Source organism: Phaseolus vulgaris, chromosome 9 (assembly GCF_051622355.1).
Source record: "Phaseolus vulgaris cultivar YP4 chromosome 9, ASM5162235v1, whole genome shotgun sequence".
In the NCBI taxonomy this organism is placed as follows: Eukaryota; Viridiplantae; Streptophyta; class Magnoliopsida; order Fabales; family Fabaceae; genus Phaseolus; species Phaseolus vulgaris.
In genome coordinates this window covers 21,693,124-21,717,039 of record NC_143506.1, presented here as the reverse complement: position 1 = coordinate 21,717,039, position 23,916 = coordinate 21,693,124, and the positions used below count along the sequence as shown (strand labels likewise).

At 33.5% G+C, this 23,916-nt stretch overlaps 2 protein-coding genes across 4 annotated transcripts; both read right to left on the bottom strand.

Annotated features, from left to right (window-relative positions):
- Positions 1-204: 204 nt before the first annotated feature.
- EFS (histone-lysine N-methyltransferase) lies at positions 205-15,868 on the bottom strand. 3 transcript variants are annotated; one of them, XM_068628286.1, is made up of 19 exons: positions 15,543-15,868; positions 15,271-15,362; positions 12,330-15,182; positions 11,927-12,149; positions 11,426-11,592; positions 11,213-11,292; positions 9,806-9,937; positions 9,599-9,715; positions 8,858-8,950; positions 7,661-7,738; positions 7,344-7,400; positions 5,790-6,567; positions 5,658-5,713; positions 5,271-5,350; positions 5,068-5,150; positions 4,875-4,954; positions 4,031-4,110; positions 1,596-1,641; positions 205-1,442 (listed from the first exon to the last, which is right to left on the bottom strand). In XM_068628286.1, exons 3-19 carry the CDS (start codon positions 15,127-15,129, stop codon positions 339-341), a joined length of 6,054 nt encoding a protein of 2,017 aa, XP_068484387.1. In that variant the 5' UTR covers positions 15,130-15,182; positions 15,271-15,362; positions 15,543-15,868; the 3' UTR covers positions 205-338. The 3 variants fall into 3 exon arrangements, with proteins under 3 accessions (XP_068484387.1, XP_068484386.1, XP_090151274.1); XM_068628285.1 differs by having other exon boundaries at positions 12,330-15,362; positions 15,543-15,856; XM_090295148.1 differs by lacking the exons at positions 205-1,442; positions 1,596-1,641; positions 4,031-4,110; ... (8 more) ...; positions 9,599-9,715; positions 9,806-9,937 and adding an exon at positions 10,649-11,072 and having other exon boundaries at positions 15,543-15,730.
- A 2,829-nt stretch (positions 15,869-18,697) lies between these two features.
- LOC137823042 (agamous-like MADS-box protein MADS9) lies at positions 18,698-21,882 on the bottom strand. The gene is made up of 7 exons (XM_090295920.1): positions 21,590-21,882; positions 21,330-21,396; positions 20,672-20,733; positions 20,483-20,582; positions 20,354-20,383; positions 20,073-20,117; positions 18,698-19,000 (listed from the first exon to the last, which is right to left on the bottom strand). The coding sequence occupies exons 1-7, from the start codon at positions 21,775-21,777 to the stop codon at positions 18,947-18,949; spliced, it is 546 nt and encodes a 181-aa protein (XP_090152046.1). The 5' UTR covers positions 21,778-21,882; the 3' UTR covers positions 18,698-18,946.
- Between the last annotated feature and the right edge of the window lie 2,034 nt (positions 21,883-23,916).

The window sequence follows — 23,916 nt, the reverse complement described above, 5'->3', positions numbered from 1 at the left end:
CAGGATTAGAGGAACTAATAATTATTTTTACTGATAGTCTTATCAGTCATCAATGCTGTGGGACAGACAGCATTAGAGGTTTACCATTTTGGGAGAGAATTAGAGGTCAAGAGAAAGAAGCGGGGCATCTTTGAAGGTTTGGGCAGGATGAGTATTAGGAAGTGGAGTTCCCTAGGTAGGGTAAAAAGTGAAGGAGAGGAATGCTGAAATTGAATGATATTTTCATTGAATAATAGATTCAGGAACGAATGAATTGACAGTACATTAATGTATAAGGAAGAAAAAAGAAAACAAAAAATAATTTCTTTTTCCTGTGAACAACATTGCTGCTGTGCATGCTAATAAATATTATTACCACCTTTCTCCTCTCTACAGATTGCATTCTCCGCATCACAAGTATCTTCCGACTCTTTTGGTAAATCTACATCTATACTGCACATATCACCACTAGAGTTGTTCTCATTACATTTCCATGCATTCCTCTGGAACCATGGTCGATGTATTTTCGAGTTATTCCATTTCTGCTGTTTATAATACTTCCTTACCAAATCATGGGAGTCACCCTTCATTCGTTTAGCTTCGTTTTCCTCGAACAGAAGGTTCGACTCTTCAGGATTAGCACCAGTTGTGCTGGGAATCATATCATCTGCACAACAACTGACCATACTACTGTTATGACCCTCCTTAACTTCAGCAGACTGATCACTTATCATAGCTTCAGCAGGCAGATCAATTATCATAGCACTATTATTATTAGAAGGTTGACAGTCTTTGTTGTCCCGAGGATATGGGGGTAGTGGAGGAAATGGAATGAAAGGTATGCCAGGTGCAGTGACCCAACGCTCTGGAAATTCAGTATGAGGTGTTCCATATTGGTGGGCAACAGACCATGGCATTCCATATGCCACAGGCAAGCGAGAATTAAATTTCCTTTTCGAATGACCAACTACTGAATCAGAGGGACATCCAGAACGGCTTGCATTTTGCAATACAAGATTACCAGAGTTTAGGGCAGAAGCATTTAATGGACCTATTGGACACGAAAACCCTGGTGGAACATCCTCATGAATGTTCTGGCTTTCACCAATGGAGCTCATAACGGCATCAGAAAGTGAGTTTGTCTCTGCCGGTTGATCCCATCGGCTTTTGCGCTTCCGTTTTTTAGCTCCTTTGATTTCAACCCCATCTAGAGAGTGGGCAGGACAGCTTTCCTGTGTATCAGCATCTACTGGAGTTGTCCCGAGCATAGACTGCTGACTACAGTCAATTACTTCTGCAGCCCTTAAATCCTGCTCAGGTCTATGACTGTGTGATGCTGAAAATCTGCTACCACTGAAACTTCTGTTAGATTCCATTCTATTATCATCCCTGTCCAAATAGCCATGTTTTCTGTTAGGTCTGGGAAACCATCTGTCTCGGAAGCTTCGAGCAATTTGATGGACCTACACATGCAAACAAAAACAACAAAATTTTTCAACGATTCTATTCCTTGTACCCAAAACAGATATATATATAAATGGTTGAAATATCCTCTAAAAAACATTTCTTGGCACTTGTGTGCACTTTAGAAATAAACAAATTAGCATAACAGATACCTGCTTGTCATCATGCTCTGTCAGAGAAAGCATTGACTCTCGAAAGCTGAACATAAAAAAAAATTATTAGTGCAAATTACATCATTTAAGTCAAAATAAAAGTGAAAATGCTTTGAAGATTCACAGCAATGAAATACTTGATTCCACCTCAGGGTTCAAGACAAACTACAGAAGGGCAGAAAATTTAGTGTTGTTTTACATCAATAAGCAAGTGACAATGTTATCAATCGGTTTAGAATGAAACAAAAAATCTACATACATGTGACATGAGTACCAAGAATTACAAAAAGCTTCAATCCTAATGGGATGAATATCAGGACAAGAGGACTTAATTAGGAAGAAGAAATAAGGGTTCATTCAGATAACTGGTCATTTGTAAATTGAGCATTGGCTCTTTACAGAGGGAAAACCCTTGGGAGAAACGTCTATCCTAGAGTCTTTTTCTTTTCATCCTATTTGATAAAATATATCTTTTCTTTATCAATCCATCTTTTGGTTCCTGAAAATTTGGTCTAACCTTCCAGATCTTTGAGCGAAAATCAGTGTTAGAGATGGAGGAAGCACACATTTGGGCCCAGAAGATAAGAGCTGCTAATCTGTGTGAGGGCAGACCCCATTGGGTGGGATTGCCAGGACTGAGAAATTGAAGTTCAAGAAATCCATTCATCCAATACATTGTGATTGGAATTTATAAGTGTGAAGGGTGTGGCAATCTTTGGTTGTATACCTAGAGCCAAAAGGTCCTAAATTCAGATTGGGAATAATTTTCTGCAACTTTGATCAAAAGATTCAGAGGTAGCTTTGGTAGCCACGCCTTTGAAGAATTGACTACCTCAAAGCAAGAAAAGCAAACTGAGACAGAAACCCATCCAAGGGATAATCATAGCAGAGGGCAAGACCAGCAGCCAGATTCTTGGCAAAGAGTGACATGAACTCCAATAACTGCGCTGAGACCTGTTATTGGGCAAGAAACGTGGGTGGCAGATTGCACCATTGAAAAGTTCAGTAAGGTGCAGTAGATGAAGGCAACAGAGACAATATATGAACAACCCAATACTGATGTGAAGTCAAAACATGACTCGGTGTATGTAGATTGCATGACATTGGGAAAGAGGTGGAGCAACTGAATAAAGGATTCAGGTTTTGAAAATCATTGTGAGGGTAATAAAGAAACAAGAAATAAGAAAAGGTGTTGTTGGAGACTCAATGCAGCCCAAGGAGCAAAGAGACAGGAACCACAGTCAATATGACGGTTTAAATGATGACAGAGCTATGGAATTTAGGCCAGGTCAGATGTTACAAAGAGCAGACATCAAAAACTAGGTTACATACTGCCTACACCTCCACCACCACTGGAGCCACCAGATGCCAGCTTACATGCAGCTAGCCCAAAATCATAAAGGGGCAGAATTGACACCATATTCACTGAAGATAAATTGTGCACAGTCGATTCTGCTCAAACATTCATTGGGATTTTAGCTACAAAAATCAAAATTTCCTTCCACTTAGGTGGCAAGATATATCAGTACAGTACTTAATACATTATGATGAAAGATGAATTATGATCACGGACCAACAAGTTCATTTTCAGGGCCACAAAGCAAAACAAGCAAAATTGACCAACATGCTTATTGGATATGAATAGAGGAAGAAGGATACACTAAGAAAACTTGTCATTTGAAAAATGAGCATCAGCTCTTCGTGAAGGGGAAATCCTTGGAGGAGAAATTTCTCTCCTACTACTGTTTCATTTATCCCATTTGTTGAAAGGATTACTGACAACAAAGGTCTCAGAGGATGGTACCACTCTAGTACCATGTTGAGAAAAGAGAAACCAAGAAAGAATATAATAAATTTTGTATCTTGGCTACACACAAGAGTATTCTTATTTAAAATAAAGAGATACAATATTAAGTACAAAATCAACATACAAAATCCCTATTAAATCATATCATATCTCTATTTAAAGCAATCAAATCATATCCCAAACAATATTCAGTAAAAGTTATTTTCTTTCTCATTCTGATTCTTAGTTTCTAATACGTTTTCTAATTACTTATCAATTACTACTAATTGCCATGTCATACAAGTAAAATATAAAAAAAATGTTGAGAAAAAACTGTAAGAGATTCTACATCTCCCAATATAAAGGGTAAGTAAAAAACAAACGGTCAATTGATTCAATTCCCACCTCCCAAAACTACGGAATAGGAAAACGGTGATGACTTGAAGTAAACATATTTCATGCTTAAAACCACTTCGACAATAATTTTTTTTGTATTTTACGTCAGTCAATCATATTCATAATAGCCACACAAAAAAGGCAATGAAGAAAAGTCATAAATGAAAACTGCTACTTCAGTGCTACAATACAACAAATAATACAATTACCCGGGTAAATTTGGGGAGAAGGATATAATTTAAAAATTTCTAACCTCTCCATTCCATGACAAGGAGGACCACCATTAATCTGTTCAGGTGTCAAAATTTTGCTTGCTGCTAGGTACTCTAAGACCTGCAAAAAAAAGAGGTGATTGAGCAAGGGCCATATATTATCTTAATACTCATACTTAGAGAATGAAGAACAGCACAAAAAAGACTAGGATCTACCAGCAATTAACTTATTAAATAATATAGGATGGTCAAATTTATACACATAATAAACAATTACCAGATTAAACATTCCAGATAATGAAGAGGAATAAAATATATTATCAGCTTTCAGAGTTAACAACATTGCCATTGGAGAAAAGTTGCACAATATATTTTTATGTTTAAGGTAAATATAAGAAAATAGTATCATAACAATCGTGTAACATGGGGAATTCAACACAAAAGTCCCTGGGTAAGAATTTTCAATTTTTAAAAGGATTTAAAATACCATAATTCGAAACAACTTTAAGAGTATTTAATCCAAAGAAAATTTAAAAGATGAAAAATTTTCATGGGATTTTTTAAAGCAAAATGAAAAGATTTCTACAAACTCCTAAAAAAGTAATTCCTTCATTTTTCCAGAGTCTCGCTGTCGACTCTCACTCAGAAATTTTATGTGCACTCTGACTTCAATAGCACCTCTCTCCCTCCTCCCTTCCACACTTCTCTCACATTCCTTCTAAATTTATTTGAAGCAACTAAATTCGTATGCATTTCAAACCCCTTTTTAGTATAAAAGAAATCCTTAAGAATTTTGAAATTCTATATCCAAAACTACACATATATATAACCTCTTAGTCAAAAGTAATATAACAAAAACAAAAAAAATACAAGTAATCTGAGCACCTTAAGAAGCTTTCGCAGTATTGGAATTTTTTTGAAGTCCTGCCTGTACTGCTTCATAATGTTATGTAACATCTGTAAACCTGAGAAGCAACGATATAGTTACACAGAGAACCAACAAAATGTTCAATAAGTTTTCCACATTTCAGATATATAGGGAGAAAACTGAATTACATAACAAGAAAATAAATATTACCATTTTTGTTAATTATATCATTCAGCACTGCTCTAGATTTTGTTTTCAGAAGGGCATCAAGTATCATGGAAAGATCTCGATTACTGCAACCAAAGTTTAAAATCTCCGTTACAAAGTATTTACAGGTCCATGAAACATGGAAAAATCTAATATAACTGTATATAATGCGCGTTTTAATGAAGAAACGGCAGAGAAGAGAGGACCTTTGAATTGCTTCACCGTTGCTTCTATCACCAGATGCCACAGTGAGAAACAAAAGCTTCAAGTACCCTTTGGTGGCGTCCTGTTATAACAAAAAGGGTGAGGGCAGTCAAATGGTTAGCAACCCTGTAATAACGCCAACATAAAGCCATTCAGAAGTAATAAAATTGAAAAAAAAAACAACTGAAGACAAAGTACTTCTCATAATTGATTACAAAACAAATAAATTTAAGGTCAACAGCAGTAGAGAATGATATCACTTCTTGCTTTATTGCATAACCAGTATTAACTGTGAAAAAACAAATTGGAGGACACATGCATGCCCAAGCTTCCAAATAAATGTACCTATTTGAAATATTATGTTCACTTGGCAACTATAAAGTACTTACCTTTCTTTTGCTTATTCCCCCATCTCCATCTAGCAACTCATTAAGTTTCTCCTGAACTGCAGGTAACAAAAAGGTTTATACATTAAATTTGATTTTAATGAGCATGTTCCTAAAGAAATGATGATGACCAACCTGCTTCAAACCGTCCATTGGAAGAACCTTCTAGTTTTTTGTGTTTAACAGATGACAACTGCAATCGATTGGCTGACACCTCAGCTTTAAGGCCATTTGGAAGATTAGCATGAACCTTTCCTTTTTTAACAGAACTCTTTAACTTAGAATTCTTCCTGCCTTCAATTATTTCAGACTTGGACTCCTTATTACTACCAGAATTAGATAACATTTTGCTAGCAGTTGTAAGGGGAGAAGTAGTCTCTAATCTTTGAGTGGAGGAAGTTTTGTCTGCAAACTCTGATTCCTTTTCCTTTTCATATCCTTGTTCGGTGGACATGGGTTTGCTTGTTACATCCTCCATCTGTTGAGAAATTTCTTCAACTTCAACAGAAAAGGGTAACTTGCCCTTTGAATCCTCCATTTCTGCTGGGCTGTGCAACAGAGAAACAGCAGAGGCAGGGTTCACGGAACTTTCTTTCTCTGGAGAACCATCCGAATCTATAGCAGTTGTAGACTTTTCCAATATATCCCTGCCTTTTAACATATTTCTGGCAGACTGTGTATCAACATTACTAAAATACTTGGGTATGGGTACAGCATCTTCAATTTTACCATCTTTGGAAAGCATAACAGGTTCTGGGAATTCTTCTTCTGAATCACTTTGAACTATCAGGTCAGCATTAAGTGGATCACCGCCACCTATATAACCTCGACAACTAGGTGAACTACAATAACATTTTTTTGCAGCAGCACCAAAAACCCTTACATAGTTGTAGTCAAACGTCAATTCTTCATCCTGGGGAAGGTGTTGGTAAAAAAGTTCAGTTTGGCACACAATACTAAACATTAAAGCTTAGCATCTAGTTTCATAATCCAAAACCCGTAAGATAAGAAAAGGACTTCCAAGACCTCAAACTAACCACAAATCATCTACCTTAACCCCCACAAAAACAAGAGAATATCAATTCAGTATATGTAAAGAGAATTCAAATTGATCTATTTTATCAACCTTGTGCATGATTGTTAATCTTGTATAACAAACGATGTTCAAATAATTCTGGGAAGGCAGCAAGCATGAAACAAACACTGTTCTCCCTTGAAAATAATAAATATAAGTAAAAAGACCAGCAAAGCATAAATAATAAAGGGGTAGGTAGAACAGGTGCCGTCCAAGCAAGATATTAAATGACAATGAAAACTTTGTTAGAGTGGAATAACTTAACTCTGGGAAGAAAGAGCCATAACCATTAATCAGCCAACCTTCTGTTCAATTAAGCATATATCTGGCTCAAATGGCCAAATATTTTATATTTCAACTTGTGCAAAGGCAACATAACCAACCCTTTTCATACTTAAAATACAAAATTTTGTAAAGAGATTCACATTTTCCCACATGTTTGCTAATCATAATACACAACAGACATGCACACAAGAAAAGAAATTGAAGTTAATAGTTCAAACTTCCAAACACTTTGAAACGTAAAAGCAACAATGTTCCACAACACAACTGCAAAATCTAGTGGAATTAACAACACACACATGAAAGTAGTAAGTAAAGGAAGAATGCAACACCTGCTTAATATCCCTCAATGCAAACAGTCCAATACAGATCTCCCCATTCACCATCCACTGTTAAAAAAAGGATCAAACACAAGGTCAAGTAATTGAAAACAACAGCATAACTATGAAATTCATACTCATGGAACTAATATGGGCAAAATGGCATAAATAATATGTTCAGGAAAAGTCATCCACATTTCTTGGTAAAAGATAAGTAGAATGCAAAACATATATTCAGGAAAATAGTTCCCAATAATTAAAAGAAAAGGTTCTTTGGTAGTAGTATCATTGCCTTTATTAAATAAACCTAAAAATGTAATAATAAACACCTTTTCGGTCCGACAATTAGGATCACAACTATGATTAATGAAACGCCCCAAGTTTCCTTTCGCACTAGCATCTATCACCTGAAAATAAATAATTGTTAATGACAAAGTAGTCTTTATTAACTAAAAGCTGAAAAACTAATAGCAATAGGGAGACAATAACAAATCACGTTGAAAGAGCCAGATGACATAATTCCCAAGACCCAACTAATGCTTGGACTAGTTCCGATAATGAAAAAATTGAAACATGTTAAATATCCAGATGAGATGATATGTTTTGCGGCATCCAGATACAGGCAGTCACAAAACACAGTCAAAATAAATACACATTCCAGATTAATCAAAATAGAGGTGTCAAACAGCCGTCCTTCAATTCTAACATTTCCATTCACACAAGCTATGTTAAGACAGATGGGTAAAAGATATTTGCTTGGGAAAAAAAGAAGGGTTCATGTTAAGAACAGTTAGTTAGCATGACTATTTTAGATAATTAAATAGGAGAATGGAAGGGTCGTTAAGAGGAATCATTATACATTGTTACTTGTTAGCATTAGAGAATTCAGCAAGTCTGAACAATGAAAGAGCCTTTAGGAGAGATCTTTCTCCTTTTTTGCTCCATTTTCAGTCAAGAAATATAATCATAATTTTAATTTCTCCATTTCAATTGTGGGTGGATTCCCAATCAAGTAGTTGGCAGAAGAAGTAAACCAGAATATTCATTTAACATACTATGAAGATTAAATTATTTTATATTCCAAACAAGATACGTTTCACAATCAATTATAGGATGGCAGGGCAAATTTCCCTTCAAAGGCATGGTTTTCATAATGAGATGGTTTCTGGTTTCCTAACTCTCTATGGGGCAACTACTAAGGGGAAGGTAACATGAATGTTGTGCTCTTCTAAATTCCCGTAGCACCTAGAAGATCAGGAGATATAATGCAAAAGAATTCTATTCCAAGAAAATAGTTTTCTTCCCTTATTAATTTTTCTTTGAAGGAAGGGAAGGGAAGAGAATTTCCACAGCACATGCATAGGAATGCATTATAGGGGAAATTAAATGACATCTACTAACTATCTATTCATGTAAACAATTGTGTTGTGTAACACACTATCATGAAAAAATCCATATGCACTTCCGGCCCAACCAGTTAAATTTTACTTTGCTAAAAAAAACAAATATACAGGATAAATCCATACCTCACTGCCATTCAAGGTCATAAAATAGAAATGCCGATGACCCTTCAAAGCATATTCCCTTTGCCGTGCCTCATACGTATGCATATCAAGCACCTGTTTGGACCACATATATTGGATATTTAAGTACCTAAAAGTGAATGATGTGCACAAGTTGTGCATCACCTTTGCATTTACAACATAAAGCGCATATATGTTCTTATATAGAATAGCAGTGCAAATTATACCACTATACGATTAATTACAGAATCCATCCAATCTTCTTACTCCAACTCCATCAACAAGAAAAGTAAGTTGATTGTCAGACATAAGCTATTCTTTATCCCCATACCAGCATAGACTATAAGTTTGAGTGGTTCTAAGTGGATCAAATCAATCCTAATTAAGAAAACACATTCATCGCTTACTAGTAAAGCCAAACTGTTAATATTTTTCAATGCCTCTTCACTGTTATTTAAAGAGTAATTCAAATACTAAAAAAAAGCAAGACAAGCTTAAGGATGCGCATGGTGGTGATCACTAAAACTCAGCAAAAGAAATTATTAAGGGGAAACAAACAAAAGAGAAGACAGTGTGACAAATTTAACATAACTGCAGTCTGCACCTATAGCTTCGAATATGATGACAAAAATTGATAATCAACCTCAGCAGTCAATAGTTCATGTATGTACCATAACAAAATAACAAGTAAAATTGCTGAATTGGTGGTATAGGGATAATAAAAAGGAAGATTGCACATTTTACCTCTCCAACATATTCAATAAGAAACTGGCCTTGAGCTACATTCCCAAGTGCCTTTAGTCCATATCCCTTTTTCCCACATTTAAACCACCTCAGATTAGCATACTTGCGTTTTTGGAACTGAAATCAAACATTTGTCTGACAGTCATGCAATTTGTCAAAAAGACCAAATATTAGTATATATTTCATAAAAAAACCAAGTTTATAAACCTGCTGGTTAGAACAACGGTCCCCACACGGGCATGTTCCTTGTACACATTCAATATTAAGCATCCGATTTAGGCATTCATCACCACAGCCTAACTTTCCTTCTTGAGACGCCTTGCAATGACAGACCATTATCTGATACAAATTCAGAGGAGTAATGAATTCAGGAATATAAAACTGATGCACAATTTTCAAATTCCAAAAAACTTAATTGAAACCGAAATGTTATCCATCATGATTAAATAATAAACCTCAATCAAAATGTAAAATAAAATTGACAGTAACTATTGTAATAGCAAAAGAAAGACATATTTTAGAAATTAGAAGCAAGGCAACAGAATATGCAGTTCTCCGAAATACACAAGAAAATAGTATAAGGTCAACAATTCATCCCATCCTCTACAGAGCACCATCCAACATATAAGAAAAGAAAAATTAAGTTCATATTTAGGCGGGACCGAACTTTGCTTAAAAAATGAAGGACATGGCCCTGACAAGTTTTTCAATTCTCTATTTTATATGTAGTCATTTTATATATAATACAAAAATCAATATTAAAGAAGGTGGATGAAATTATTTCATCAAAAGTACTCAAAATTTACAATTTGACAAGTCTTACATAACATATCGATTATATTTATGGTAGGCACAAATTTACAATACATTAATAATAATAATAATAATAATAATAATAAAATTATATCAAGAGGAAATGTTAACCGATATTCTAGCAAACATTACTTTTCCTTCAAATAGTAATTTAATGACTCAAATCTACTGTATAAGGTATGTGTGTGCGTGCAAGCAATATGGTGACTTGTAGTAATTCAATCATAATAATTATTCTTCCAAAATCAGTAAACTTGCTCCAATATATGAAACTAGTGTGTAGTGTCTACAAAATGTGAAGTAATCTGCACATAAAATTACTCTATACAAGACCATTGTATTAAAATATTATTGCCCAAACATAACAAATTTTATGATAAGAGATAGAAATAGTTTCGTTTAAAAGGTATTTTATGTATTTAACCACCCCAACTAACACAGTCTAGCTCCACCACTGTATTTAGGTATCTGCTCTTGATATTGATAAACTCTGATGGGCTTCCACGAAACTGTAACCTTTTCCACATTTCTTAAGGAAAATTAATAAAAGAAGGTAAACAACTTGAAGGAGATCAAAGAACCCTCCTGGAATAAAACATAATGCATATGTACTCAAGAAAGAAAGAACGTATGCAGATCAGCACAACAAAGCTCTCAGTCCCTGTGCAAGTCATAAAAGGAAATCAACATAACCAGTTTCACTAATCCAACATTATCACAAACATACAGGTAACACAACTTGATCAAATTATGTAATATGATATTCATTTGTAATAATTAAAAACTAGAATAATTCAGTACCTCATCAATAGTCTGAGTTTTATGGCTACGGTGTAGGAATTCATTGGTAAAAATATGGGTAAAAGTTGACCCCTGGGAAACTGCAATGCATAGAGCAAATTAAACATCAGACAATAAGACAAAATGATATTCCTAAAACAGTATAGGTTCAAGCTTAGATTTCATTTAAAAAATAAAAAACTAATGACAAACTTGCTAACAAATGTAACATACCAAATGGAGGCCGATATTCTAATTCCTTAAAATTTTTGGAGCCTTCATATGCATCTTCTTCACCGGAGGCATCTGATAATCCCAACTCTGCATTAATCTCTGCATTTGACTTTTCTTGAGGAACAGCACAGTCAGCAAAGGCACTATCACTGCTGTCCTTACATGTCCTTCAAAAGAAGATCACCCAAGAAAATATGCAAGTCATTTAAACCAGAAAAAAGGCGTTTAAGGCATTTGCTTTACACGCCTCTATATGCAATGATATAAGAGGACTGAAACAATTAACTACAACTATAAATCATGACTAATTAATGCAAACTATGCAATTAAAACCCCAATGATCATGGATGCGCAAGGTCAATTAATTAAAAGTGAAGAAAAAGCTGTGAAAAAATCTATTACAAACAAATACATGATTATATCATATTCTGCCTCTTCAGCTTCAGAAACAGGTATCATAGAAAAATAATAATGGAGTAACATGAATGAAACAAGTCATACCAGGTACGGTTAGTTTCATCAATTAGGTCTGCAAGCACAGCTGGAATTCGCCTCCACTTGTAACAATCATCACATCGCACCCACGCATTACGGGGAGATGGAAGTTGCCCACCCAGTTCAACACCAGACAGCGTGTCTAATTTAGATATGTTGACTGATACTTTGTTGTCCTCAGCATTAATTTTTCCGACAGCATCCAACTTATAATTTCCAATATTTGCATCTAAGAGACAAAAATTAAACATATCCTATTTACATTTAATTTCTCAAACCATATAGCTAAGACAAATGATTAAGAAATAATAAAATACAAATTTAGATAATCATGTCAGTCTCAGGTTAATCCAACATGCAAAAATCAATGTCACACATGATGCTGTCAATTTGGCACATAAAAAACTACCTGCATGTGGGCGATCTTCCATTTCACATGTAATTTTAAGAGAGGCACCTTTTCTCTTGACTTCAGACTTATTAATTGGCTTTTTCTGTTTCTCCTTGCGTGTACATGTAGTCTTTTTCCTGTCAGCCGAGTCAGAAGCTTTAAATTTGGTCCTACTAACTTTACTAGGTTTAAGACTTTTAGGTAGTTTACGACCCAAAGGTGTTGCAGAAGACAGCATATTTTCAGAAACTTGAGATTCTGAAAATCCATTGTCAACTGATTGTTTTCCACTTATCATGTCATTTTTAACTTTCAAAGCCTCAGAAGAGCCTCCAAGTTCAGTCTCTCCAGAAAGGGACAATGATTCTGGGCACAATTCTTTACTGCTCACAGATTTTGTCATCTGAGTGAAAGTAGACAATTCCAAAGAGCTAACTGCATCTCTACAATTTTTCTTACCCCTGCGGTTCTTTGACTGCTTACCTCTACTGTTTCTAGGCGGACCTTGGCATTCATCTTCAGTGATACAAATACCTGAACAGATAAGTTTGTCTTTCTTCTTCCCTCTTCTACTGATGGTAGCATCCAATTTAGAATTTAACTCTTTAGAAGAACCTAAAACAGCATCATGTAAATCTTCTTGATGTCTCTCTACAACCTGGATTTCAGGAATTGAATTGATAACTTCAGAATCAGGTGAAGTTCCAGGATCCATACCCTTGTTATTGATAGGTTCAATCAAAGCTTCAACCACCTTCTCTGGAGGAACTGCAAGACAATGTTCCTCTACGTCCCCATCTGCCTTCTCAGTTATTTCAGTATTTTCTTCTAAGGGGCTATTAGCCACTTGTTCATTTCGAACAAGATCATCCTTATCCAGGTCATTGTTGAAAGATTCTGAATTGCCCAATGTCACCACTTTCAACATTTTATCTTCGAGATTGCAGGCTATTTTCTCAGAAGCTGAACCAGACTCCAAGTGGGAAGCAGAAGCCAAGCCTTCAACAGAGTCTGGAGACAAGACATTTGAGCAACATAAATCAGGTTCTTTCCCAAATTTGATCTTTAGACGAACACGAGAGGTTGAAATAGGGCACTTCTGTACTGAACTCAGTGAGCCAGTACTTGCTTTATTCTTAACTGCTTTCCCACTTTGACGCTTGCTTCTAGCCTTCCCCAATTGGCACACAGCTTCACCGACTGCACGCTCATTATCTTGCTCAAAAAACTGTTCAATATTCCCAATTGATCCCCAGATAGAAGAACGAGCTGGTTTGGAGAAACAACTTCTTTTCTTTCTGGCAGCCTCTGAGTATAACTTCATATAATCCCCATTTGGACATGTCACCTTGGTTTTGTTTTTTCCTCTTCTTGAAGCCTTTTTGGTTTGTGTCTTACGGCCTACTTTACTTCTTCGACTATTCCGTTGAGAAAGTAATGGAATGCTTTCAGTGATACAATCAACTTCAACTGCTTCTTTTCCATCATTATCCATCTGCCCCAGATCGTCCACAGCATTATTAGTAGCAATAGTAGTGGTAGTAGAAACATCACCATTACAATGGAGGTCAGAAACATCCTTTGAAGAGCAGTTGGCAATTGAAGCAACAGAGGGCAGGCCTGATTCTGGAGTAGATGGCTTTCTAAAGGTAGAGTTGCCCACATCATCACCCTTACAATGGAAATCAGAAACATCCTTTGAAGAGAAGTTGGCAATTGAAGCAACAGAGGGCATGCCTGATTCTGGAGAAGATGGCTTTCTAAAGGTAGAGTTGCTAGTTTCCTCTGAGGAACAGTCCTTCAATTTACAGAAAGCATCTTCTATTTGTAGTACAGCATTCTTCATTTCACGCCCTGCATCCAACAAGGCAGGCTCACAAGGAGAATCTACAGATGAGCTGTCAACAGTCCCATGGCAACCTGGAGACGAAGATATTTTTACACATGAATTAATGAAAATGATTTCTTCATCAACAAAATCTTTAGCCTTTTCTTCGCAAGTACTATTCTGGTCCTCACCATCTTTCAGATCACTTGTGCTCTCTACTTCTGTATCCGCACATAACGCACCAGATGGCACTTCCATATCCAAGGTAGGAGATATCTGCCTGCAAGCAGCAGCTTCAGTCCCAATTAAAGCATCACAATTTTCCACAACATTCAACAAGGGGTCTGCATTTCTCATAATTTCCTGCTGCTCATTTTGCTGGTTGCAATCAACTAACAAGTCAGCCACAGATTCTAATTCCAAAGACATTTCAGAATCTCTGAAATCAAGAACATGATTGAAAGCATCACCAAGACCAGTGTCATCGATTTCTCCTTCAACAACGACGGACTGATTTCCTGTTGCAGGTGATTGTTGAGAACAAAGCCTCTGTGAATCATCAGTGGTCAAAGACCGTGACCGCAAATCAAAGTTTCCCTCACCCTGAACATTCCCCTCAAAGACACTGCTTTCACAGGGAACTTCGATGCCCCCATAAGAAACCCCCAAACAATTCAGATAATCATCTTCGGTGGTTTTCTCCAGTGACAACAAATCAGCATTTTCACATTCACTTGCCAAACCCAAAGCATCGCAAGACCCCTCACCTAGACACCTTGCAGAACCCACAAGGTCCTCTCCCACACAACCATCAGTCACAGTGGAGAGGTCAGCATTAGAGTCCACAACATTGCAGGCCTCTTCCAAACAAGACTCCTGTACAGAAACAACCTGCTCCGCAACCTCTGAGCACAAATGCTGCTCAATAACAGACCCTCCAGAGCGATCATTAGCGGTAACAGATCTCCCACACGACCCCATCTCAATCATTCAAAAATCATAAATGGCACCGCACCACCACTAACCCGCCACACTCTGATTAACTTCAAAAATCCAATAAACGAACAAAGGTAAAAGAATCGCAACAATGCATCAAGCACTACCTATCAACACAACCCAACGAAACGGTACCTCGAATTAAAGCAGAGTAGCGAAGACTGCCTCCACGGGAAAACCACAGCCCAAAAAGAAAACCCTAGAAAGCGGCATTATCCTGAGACGCTCTGCACGGAAAGAGAGGGGAAAATTTGATAAAGAAAACCCTACTTACAGAAAATGCAGACGCTGACACGAGTTCCTAGGTGCAATTACGTTAACCGAATAATAATCTATATAGCGAAAATTGAAGACAAAAAAGAAAAAGAAGAAGAAAATTGAGATACGAAGTGGATTAGAGACAATACCTGCTCTCAGGATGTGCGAGAATTGAGATTGAGGATAAGGAGGTTAGGCCTCGGCGTTTTCAACAATGGTTTTTTTCACAAAAATAATCATAAAAAACGAAAATATTCTTTTCTCTCTGCGTCGAAGAGAGAGAAAGAGTTGGGTCTGCGTCGCGCGCAGAGGAGAGAGAGAGAAGAAAAAGATGGTTGGTGAAGTTGTCAACGAAAACAAAAATAAAAACAAAAACCAAACCGTTTGAGAAAAAAAGCACAAAACAAAACCAAAGCGCGAGAGAGAGAGAGCGTCCTTCTTTCTTTCTTTCACTACCCAAGCCAGATTTTTTATTTTTCTTTTTCTTTTTCTTTATAGATATATAATAAATAATCTGGGAGGACCCAAATTCAATGTGATTAGACCGTTTTGCCCCCACGCGCCTTCATCACTCATCCATCTTTTTTCTTTCTTTTTTGCCACCTTATTTTTTTCACATCTGTCTCAAAACATAATTATAGAAAACAATTATTAAATTTTATTTAACAAAAAAAAAATGAAAATAAAAAAGAATCCTTTTGATTGAGATTCGGAATACTTTTAATGCAAACACGCTAAGAACCAAGAAATTGCCATCGGTGGTGTTTTGATATTTGCGACGGTTTCTTTGTACTTTGTTCATATCTTCTTGATAATTTTTTAAATGTTATTGGCTACTACTAATAATTTTATTTCTTTTCATTCGTAATATAATAACTAATTATCCACCAAAATTAAATATTAAATATGTACTCGCCGAAATCCATTGCATTCTTTTGGAATGGGAAAGATTTTATAATTAGGTTTAATTCGATAACAATTTAATAAATTATTACTTATGTGTTTTGGTTCTTTTCATAAATAAAATCCTCTTCTTTTAGAGAATAATTTTAATGGCTAAACTGTTTTTCCTTTAAGAATTAACGCATATAAGAAAAAAAAAAATGGTATTCTAGATAAGTAACTGACGTGGCAATTTTTATTTAATGCATATAACATAGTAAGTTGAATTTTATTTTCTAAAAATACAATTAAATTATTAATTAAGACCATGCGATTTTTTTAAATATTCGTATTACTCTGTATTAATGGTAAAGAGAAACTGTCTATGTATATTATAAAAAAATAATAACATTAATCATTTTAATTACGTAATGGATAATAATCATTGTTAATATTTGAATACTTTTTTATTTTTAAATATATTAAGAATAAAATAAAATATTAAATTTGTATTTTTTTTATATTGTTATATTTTTTTAATTCTAAAATATAAATTAAATATGAAATCAAATATAAAGTATGTACAGGAGAATCCATTTCTATATTATTATAAATACATTGCTATAGATATAAAATAAATAAATTATTATATTAAGTAGATTACTTAAAATATTTCTTGTAAAATTAAAAATATCAAAATTTTAAATTTTAAACATAATGTTAAAAGAAATACAATTAAGTAATTTTGTGTTTATTATTAATATATTTTAATTAATAACCAGAAATATTAGATAAACATATAACCGGCATTAAAGATTGTTATTAATATCTTACTTAAATAACTATTTAACATCATATTATTTATAGATATCTAATATTATTTTTGTCAGTAATGGAATGAGGGATTAATAGTGAACTAAAATTATTTAAATTAAAAAAATAAAAGATCAATAATTAATTTATTATAAAAATCAAAATTGCATATTTTTCTAACTAAAGAAACTAAAAGTAGCTTAAATACTAATTTATTTATTTTTAAGTAATCTCGTGTTTTATTTTTTTTAAGACTATTTATAAAAAAAATCAATTTCTAAGTCAAAATATACATGGAATAAATTACCTGAATAATGAAAAAGATTAAATTTAATGTTTTTTCAAAGACCTTGTTAATTTTAATTACGTTGAAGAATCAATAAGTAATCATTTTTATTATATGTTGTAAATTACAGTATCTAAAATAATAGAAGTAAAGTAAATTACTTACTTCACTCCCTTAGGATAGAAAAATCGATGAGGAAAAAGTATGTCAAATACTCAAATTAATATTTTTTTTAGATAAATTATGTTAGTTATTTTTTAGATAAATTGTGTCATGATTCAATGTGAGACTTTATTATTCCCCTCGTTTTCATTCTCTCTATTGAATCCAAATATTTATTTTCTTTATTTTTAAAGTTTTATTTATGCTCTCTTTATCTCCTTCATATATTCAATTTCGTCACTGCTTAATAATATGATATTTTCAGCGAAATAATTTTTCAATTAGAGTTTTGTAACTTTGGGATAAATTTTACATGAACAGAAAACTCTTTAAAAAAAAGTTCAAATAATAAAAACTACTTTATCAAATAACTTTCCAGCTAACAAGTATATATTACTCGATTTAACTCGGCAATTTTTCGTAATATCTAAACTACAAGAAAGTAAATTGCAGTTTACCCTTAACACTTGTTAAGTCACATAGTTAGATAGTAAGTCAAAATCACTTGAATCACGTGGTTATTAATGAGATTTGGATGCATTTAGTGCTCACATGATTTTATTTTATTTTTTCAAAGTTGACTTGATAGAGTTCAATCATTAAATAAAAATTAATTATAGAAAAAAATAATTAATTATTATATTAATTGAATTAGATATTAAAAAATTATTAACATAAAAAAATTGTATTATTAATAAAATTTATAAATTAGTTTTTAAATTGATATTTAATTAACTACTAAGTTTTATTTATTAACTAATTTAAATTCTAATATCGATAATCAAAATATTAATATTTAATTAGATATTAATTTAAAAAATAATTTATATATTTATTCATAATAAAAACTAATTTAGATATTAATAAAAATTTAATTTCTAAAATAATATTTAATTTATTCTAGTGATTAATTAATTATGATTTCTAAACTTATTTATATTTAGTGGTTTTTTTAGTGATAGTTCGGTCTTGATGCTTCTAACTTATCTATTGAGTGCTTATTAACCCTAAAAGTAAATAAATAAAATGGTGTGCAGGTAACAGTATACATGTATCAAATTTCTGTGGCTTATTAATCACTATTAAATTTTGTAATTATTAGTATAATCATCTTAAAAATAGATTAACATTTGTCCACGCATGATAATGATAAGAGAGATCTGAAGAAGCAGAAAACATAGTGATTGATAGTTTGATAATCCAAATTCAATGATGGTGGTATAACAAGTCTCAGAGTCTACACCGAGCTATCATAAATAGGTCGAAATAGGAAATGACATAAGTTTTGAAGGGTTTGAGCAGAATTAATTTGACAGCAGCCATTAATCTGCATTCATTTTTCTAGATTTGGTGTTAGGGTATAGCTGCATCTGGCATAAAGGGAATTCACTCCCTTTAATTATCATCTTCTCAAATCCATTGTCCATGCATGTTTCCCACACCTTCTAGTGCCAAATGTTGTTGCTGTAATACATAGATAACAAGTCAAATAATAGTGTTAGTTTCATTTTATGCTTCATCATCTTCCCACTCTGGATTATCCTATAAATTTCCTTCAACAACATACCAAAATAGAAAGAGTGACAAAAATGGTGGTCATGATGCTAATATATGTATTAAGATAAGAGAGAGACAGTAATGATTGCCTTTAATTTTGGAACATGACACAAGTTTGTCTTATTAGATTTATTTATATGAAAACTATCAAATTCAACTTGTTCTTTAACTACAAATAGACACAAAAATTACCTAAAGTGGGTCTAATGCAAAACTAACAAATTAAAAAAAGAGAGTAGTATCAAAAAAAAATTCTGTGGTTGCTCATGGAACTCAGTGTACACATAAATTTCACGATGTTTAAGATCTTTTCAGTATAATCATCAACTGGATTCAATAATCGTGAATAAGTATAATAGGTTAAATTTCTCACCTTAAAATAGTTAAAAATGCGTCAAAACTATCTCCCAAAATCGAACAACATTATTTTAGGAAAAAAATTACCTAAACTTAAAAGATTTGTTGGCAAAAATAATTTTTAAAAAAAATATAATTTAAATATTTTATTTTAGATCTCTCCTTACATTCATTATCTTTTTATATTCTATAAATATAATATTTCATACAAAAATATCTCTCACCTTCTTATTCTTTTTTATTTAAGAGATTTGTTCACAATAACAAAAGTAAGTTTGAATTTAAAGCATTATGCAAATATCTAAAACCTGTGCTTGACTTGTACTACAGAAAATCACTATTCTTAATCATATGCTCCACACACACATATGCATATATAGGAACAGTTGAAGCTACGTGTTAATATAAGCTGCGACAAAATGTTTCAATTTTTCATTAGAAAACTTGAATTAACTGAAATGCATTTTAGTTAAAAATCAAATCACTATTAAACATCTGCAACTATATATGTGATACCAAATCCTTCATACGAACAATGATATTGATCCAAATCAGAAACATGAATGATAGAAGTTGTGAACACTCATTAATGCGCATATACACACACATATTGCCACTTTACCAGAAGAAAATTGAGTTCCTTATTTTGCTCCTCCAAAATTTTGCCCTGAACAATATCAAAGAATTAAACAAGAGTCAGTATCCTTTTTATCATATATATATATATATATATATATATATATATATATGTTAATAGAACCAAGTGGGAATAATTAGTTATCTTAAATGATAAGAATGACAGATAAAAATTATTTAAAAGGGTAATATTAAAACAAAATATTTTTGAACTTATGATATAAAGACTGATTAACTTCTCATCTTATACACTGGAAAAAGACCTACATTTCTCTTGAACATCCTGTGCACTTCCACCTATGGCACAAACAAGAAAAGGTTTGAGGAACTTGTTTTTTTTGTGTTTGATAACCAATAATGAAGCTGTGATAAGTTTAATCATTAAATCATTATTACCTTTTTCTCACGGACGCCATTGAGGCCATTTTCAAGGGCATCCTCTAGAGCCATCAGTTCCTTGTAATTCAGTGACGTAATATCCTCCCCTTTCAAGTGCCTGAAATATATATACACTTGATCAGAAAGACATGATGTTGGATATATAATCAAGGTGCAATAATTAATTAATGTTATACATATATATACCTGAGCTCAATTTGCATGCTGTCATTCTCTTTTTTGAGTCTATCAATTTCATTGCTGAGGTTCTGCATCAACCACAATATTGTGTTAAATCAGAACATACATATATTATGTCCCTAGCTAGTTCACCCCAGAAAGAAAGAGAAAAGTGGAGTTGAAAGCAAAATTTGTCAAATAAATGAACATTATTTGCAGTAGATCTGGCTCTAGCTAGTGGCTGGTTTCATTGTCAGTGAAGAAACGTGTAGTCGAGAGAGATCCATCGACCGAGTACTCACTAGCTAGGAAGAGACATTTGTCACATCTTTGTTCCTAATCCCTACAAACAACTCTTGTATACCATTCGGCTTTTGAAAAAGTTTTGCAAAGAAAAGGAATTAAGGGAGTTAATAATACTGTTTTATAGTCAGATCTGTTCATATAGACATATATCTATTCTCACTGTTCTTGCCTTTCTTTAATATAAGATGTAGGAAAATATATATGTAGAGAGGGAGCGTGAGAGTTCATTTCCAAATCTAGATCTAATCACAGAATTACCGGTTCTTGGAACTGAACATATTTTATGCAAACAACTATCTATATACATGTTTTCATTGGAGGCAAATCAAGCAAAAAACTTTTGTATATTTTTTTCAAAGAAAAAAAAAAACCTAGCTACCTCATGCTTGGCGTCCCACAGGGTCTTCCCAGAGGCTCTTTGGTATCTGTCTAGGACGTCAATCAACCTTAACCAATAAAGAGATCCAAGTTTTTTTTATTGATCAGCAGAAAAAAAGATCCAAGTTAAGCTAGAAAGAAAAGTAGATGTAGATGTGAGTTTTGCACTCTTGTTGATGAAACAAAAGAGAAAACTAGGAATCTAGAAAAGCAAAGCTTAGCATAGGAAGATGAAGAAGTGAAAGAAGTCCTTATAATTACGTGGTGGAGGGGCTGATGTATTCGTGCATCTTTCCAGAGGCACCAAAGATGATAAGGGAAACTTGAGCATCACATAGAACACTAATTTCCTTTGCCTTCTTAAGGATCCCATTCTTCCTCTTTGAATATGTAACTTGCCTGTTGCTAGAGTTCTCAATCCTTTTGATCTCAATCTTACCCCTCCCCATCTCTCTCACAAATTCACAAACTCACAACCTTTCTCTTCTTTCCTTCTCCTCTATTCTCTTTCTATCTTTTGTGTTTCTTAACTGCAGTGAATGAAGAAGTGGAGAGATAAAGAGGGGTATATAGCAAGTAGCAAGAAAAGTAATAGCGGAGCATTCCATTATGGGTTTGTGGATAAACAACTTTCTGAGTGGCACAGAAAGGAAGTGTTTGTTTAAGGGTTTGTGACAAAGCCAATTCAACTGCATGCCTTTATTTCACGTTTATTAATTTGGCTTTGTGTAATTCTTCAGTTTTGAACTTGTGATCCATTTTCTTAACCCTTGGTCATTTCCAAGAGTACGTGTATTTTGAGGGTGTACTAAATTATTCACTTTAAAACAAGGTTATAATTGGAGTTTAATTAAGTTGTATTGGTGGGTGTGACTGATTAAGTTTTCTAGGGTTTGAATGACGGGTAGTGGTAACTAGTTGTGGGGCGCTCAACCATCAAATCGAAAGGAAAGGATTATTATTCCCATTTGTGTGCAAGGAATAAAAGCTTTTTAAAGTAATGTGTAAAAGGGTATAGGGGAAAACAATGAAAATGTTGCAACCACAATGGAAAGGAGAAGGCTCAAGCTTATCCATCAAATTAATGGAAGACCAAAGATATGATGAATTGGAGTTTGGACAAGCATGCACTAGTAAATGGTGACTCCCTAACTGGAACCCCTGATTTGAAAGGTGTGGTTGGTAGAAACTGCAACCCTCAAATCACTAGCTATAGATATGGCTGCAAGATTGCTTGACATGACAAACTCAAGAGGGAGAACTTATGTATACATCTTACTACAGCTATATATCTTACATGCTACCTGCTACAAGGAAATGTCCCCATGTTTCAAAAATTCTACTGCATCTTTTAATATATCATGTAACTTATAATCTAAAACTAAATAATCTATGTATTGGTACTTTACACCTTGAATATCTAGCATCAATGAACAATACAACCAAAATATTTATTAATCTGTCCAAAACAAACAACCTTATTCACAAAAGCTCCCAACAAATCAGAAATAGATGCATCCCACTATTGTAATATTTCATTTGTTCCATAAACACTTGTTACGGATTTATAGTCTTTTCTGGTGTGAAGATTTGGCAACAGTATCTACATCAAACTTACTCATAAAATGTAAACTGCACCACACTAGTAGTGCACATGAAATTGTAAGTCTTATTTATATAATTTAATCTTATTTGTATGTCTTTCAAGTCTTTTAAAGGGACATATATATATGTGTTAGTAATGACTCTTCTAAAAAATGTGTTAGGTCTAACTCCAAACAATGTGACAGAAACAACACTTCGTAGCTGCAAAAAGAGGGAAACAAAACTACTGAAAACCCTGAACTGGTATTCGGTTTGCATAGATGCAATGCAACAGCATTTAATTCCACTGATAAGAATTAGAGTTGGGTCTTGGTGAATGCAATTTTGTTGCATCACATTGAGAAGGCTTAAAATATTATGCAGAAGTGTTTCATTAATTTGGTCAAACGCGTGGAACATTGAAGAGCATATTCATCTCACCTTCTTTAATTGGGGTTAATAAGTGGGTCTCACTCATAGCTAACTGCTTTTTATCTTGTGCAATATAAACTGTTCATAGAACAGTAAAACATTCAGTTGAATTCAATGATCTCTAGATAACTTTTTGAAGTTTTTGTTTTTATTATTAATATTAATTAAAAAACTATACTTTCAACTATTGTAAATAGAAATGTGATCCACGTAACATGTACTTATTCTCATTTTGTGTCCCTAGCTAACACAAAAGCTGAAAAGCTCGCAAAGGACTCGAATTTCTCCAACATATATTACCTGCAAGCGCTCAAGGAAGAAATTTAATTAGTGTCACGCATAAAAGAAGCAACAATCTGCAACATCATTGAAAAATGCATTAACTAAATTCAATTTTTTTCATTAATATTTGTTTGCCAACTTGAAAGTTAAAATTAGATAAATTACACTCTTTTTTCAACTTTAAATAGTCTTAAACCTAAACCCGTTCTTATTTTTTAAGGAAAAAAACTTTTTTTTTGGTAAAATATAACTTATTTTATTAAAACATTTATGTATAATAAGATTTTTAT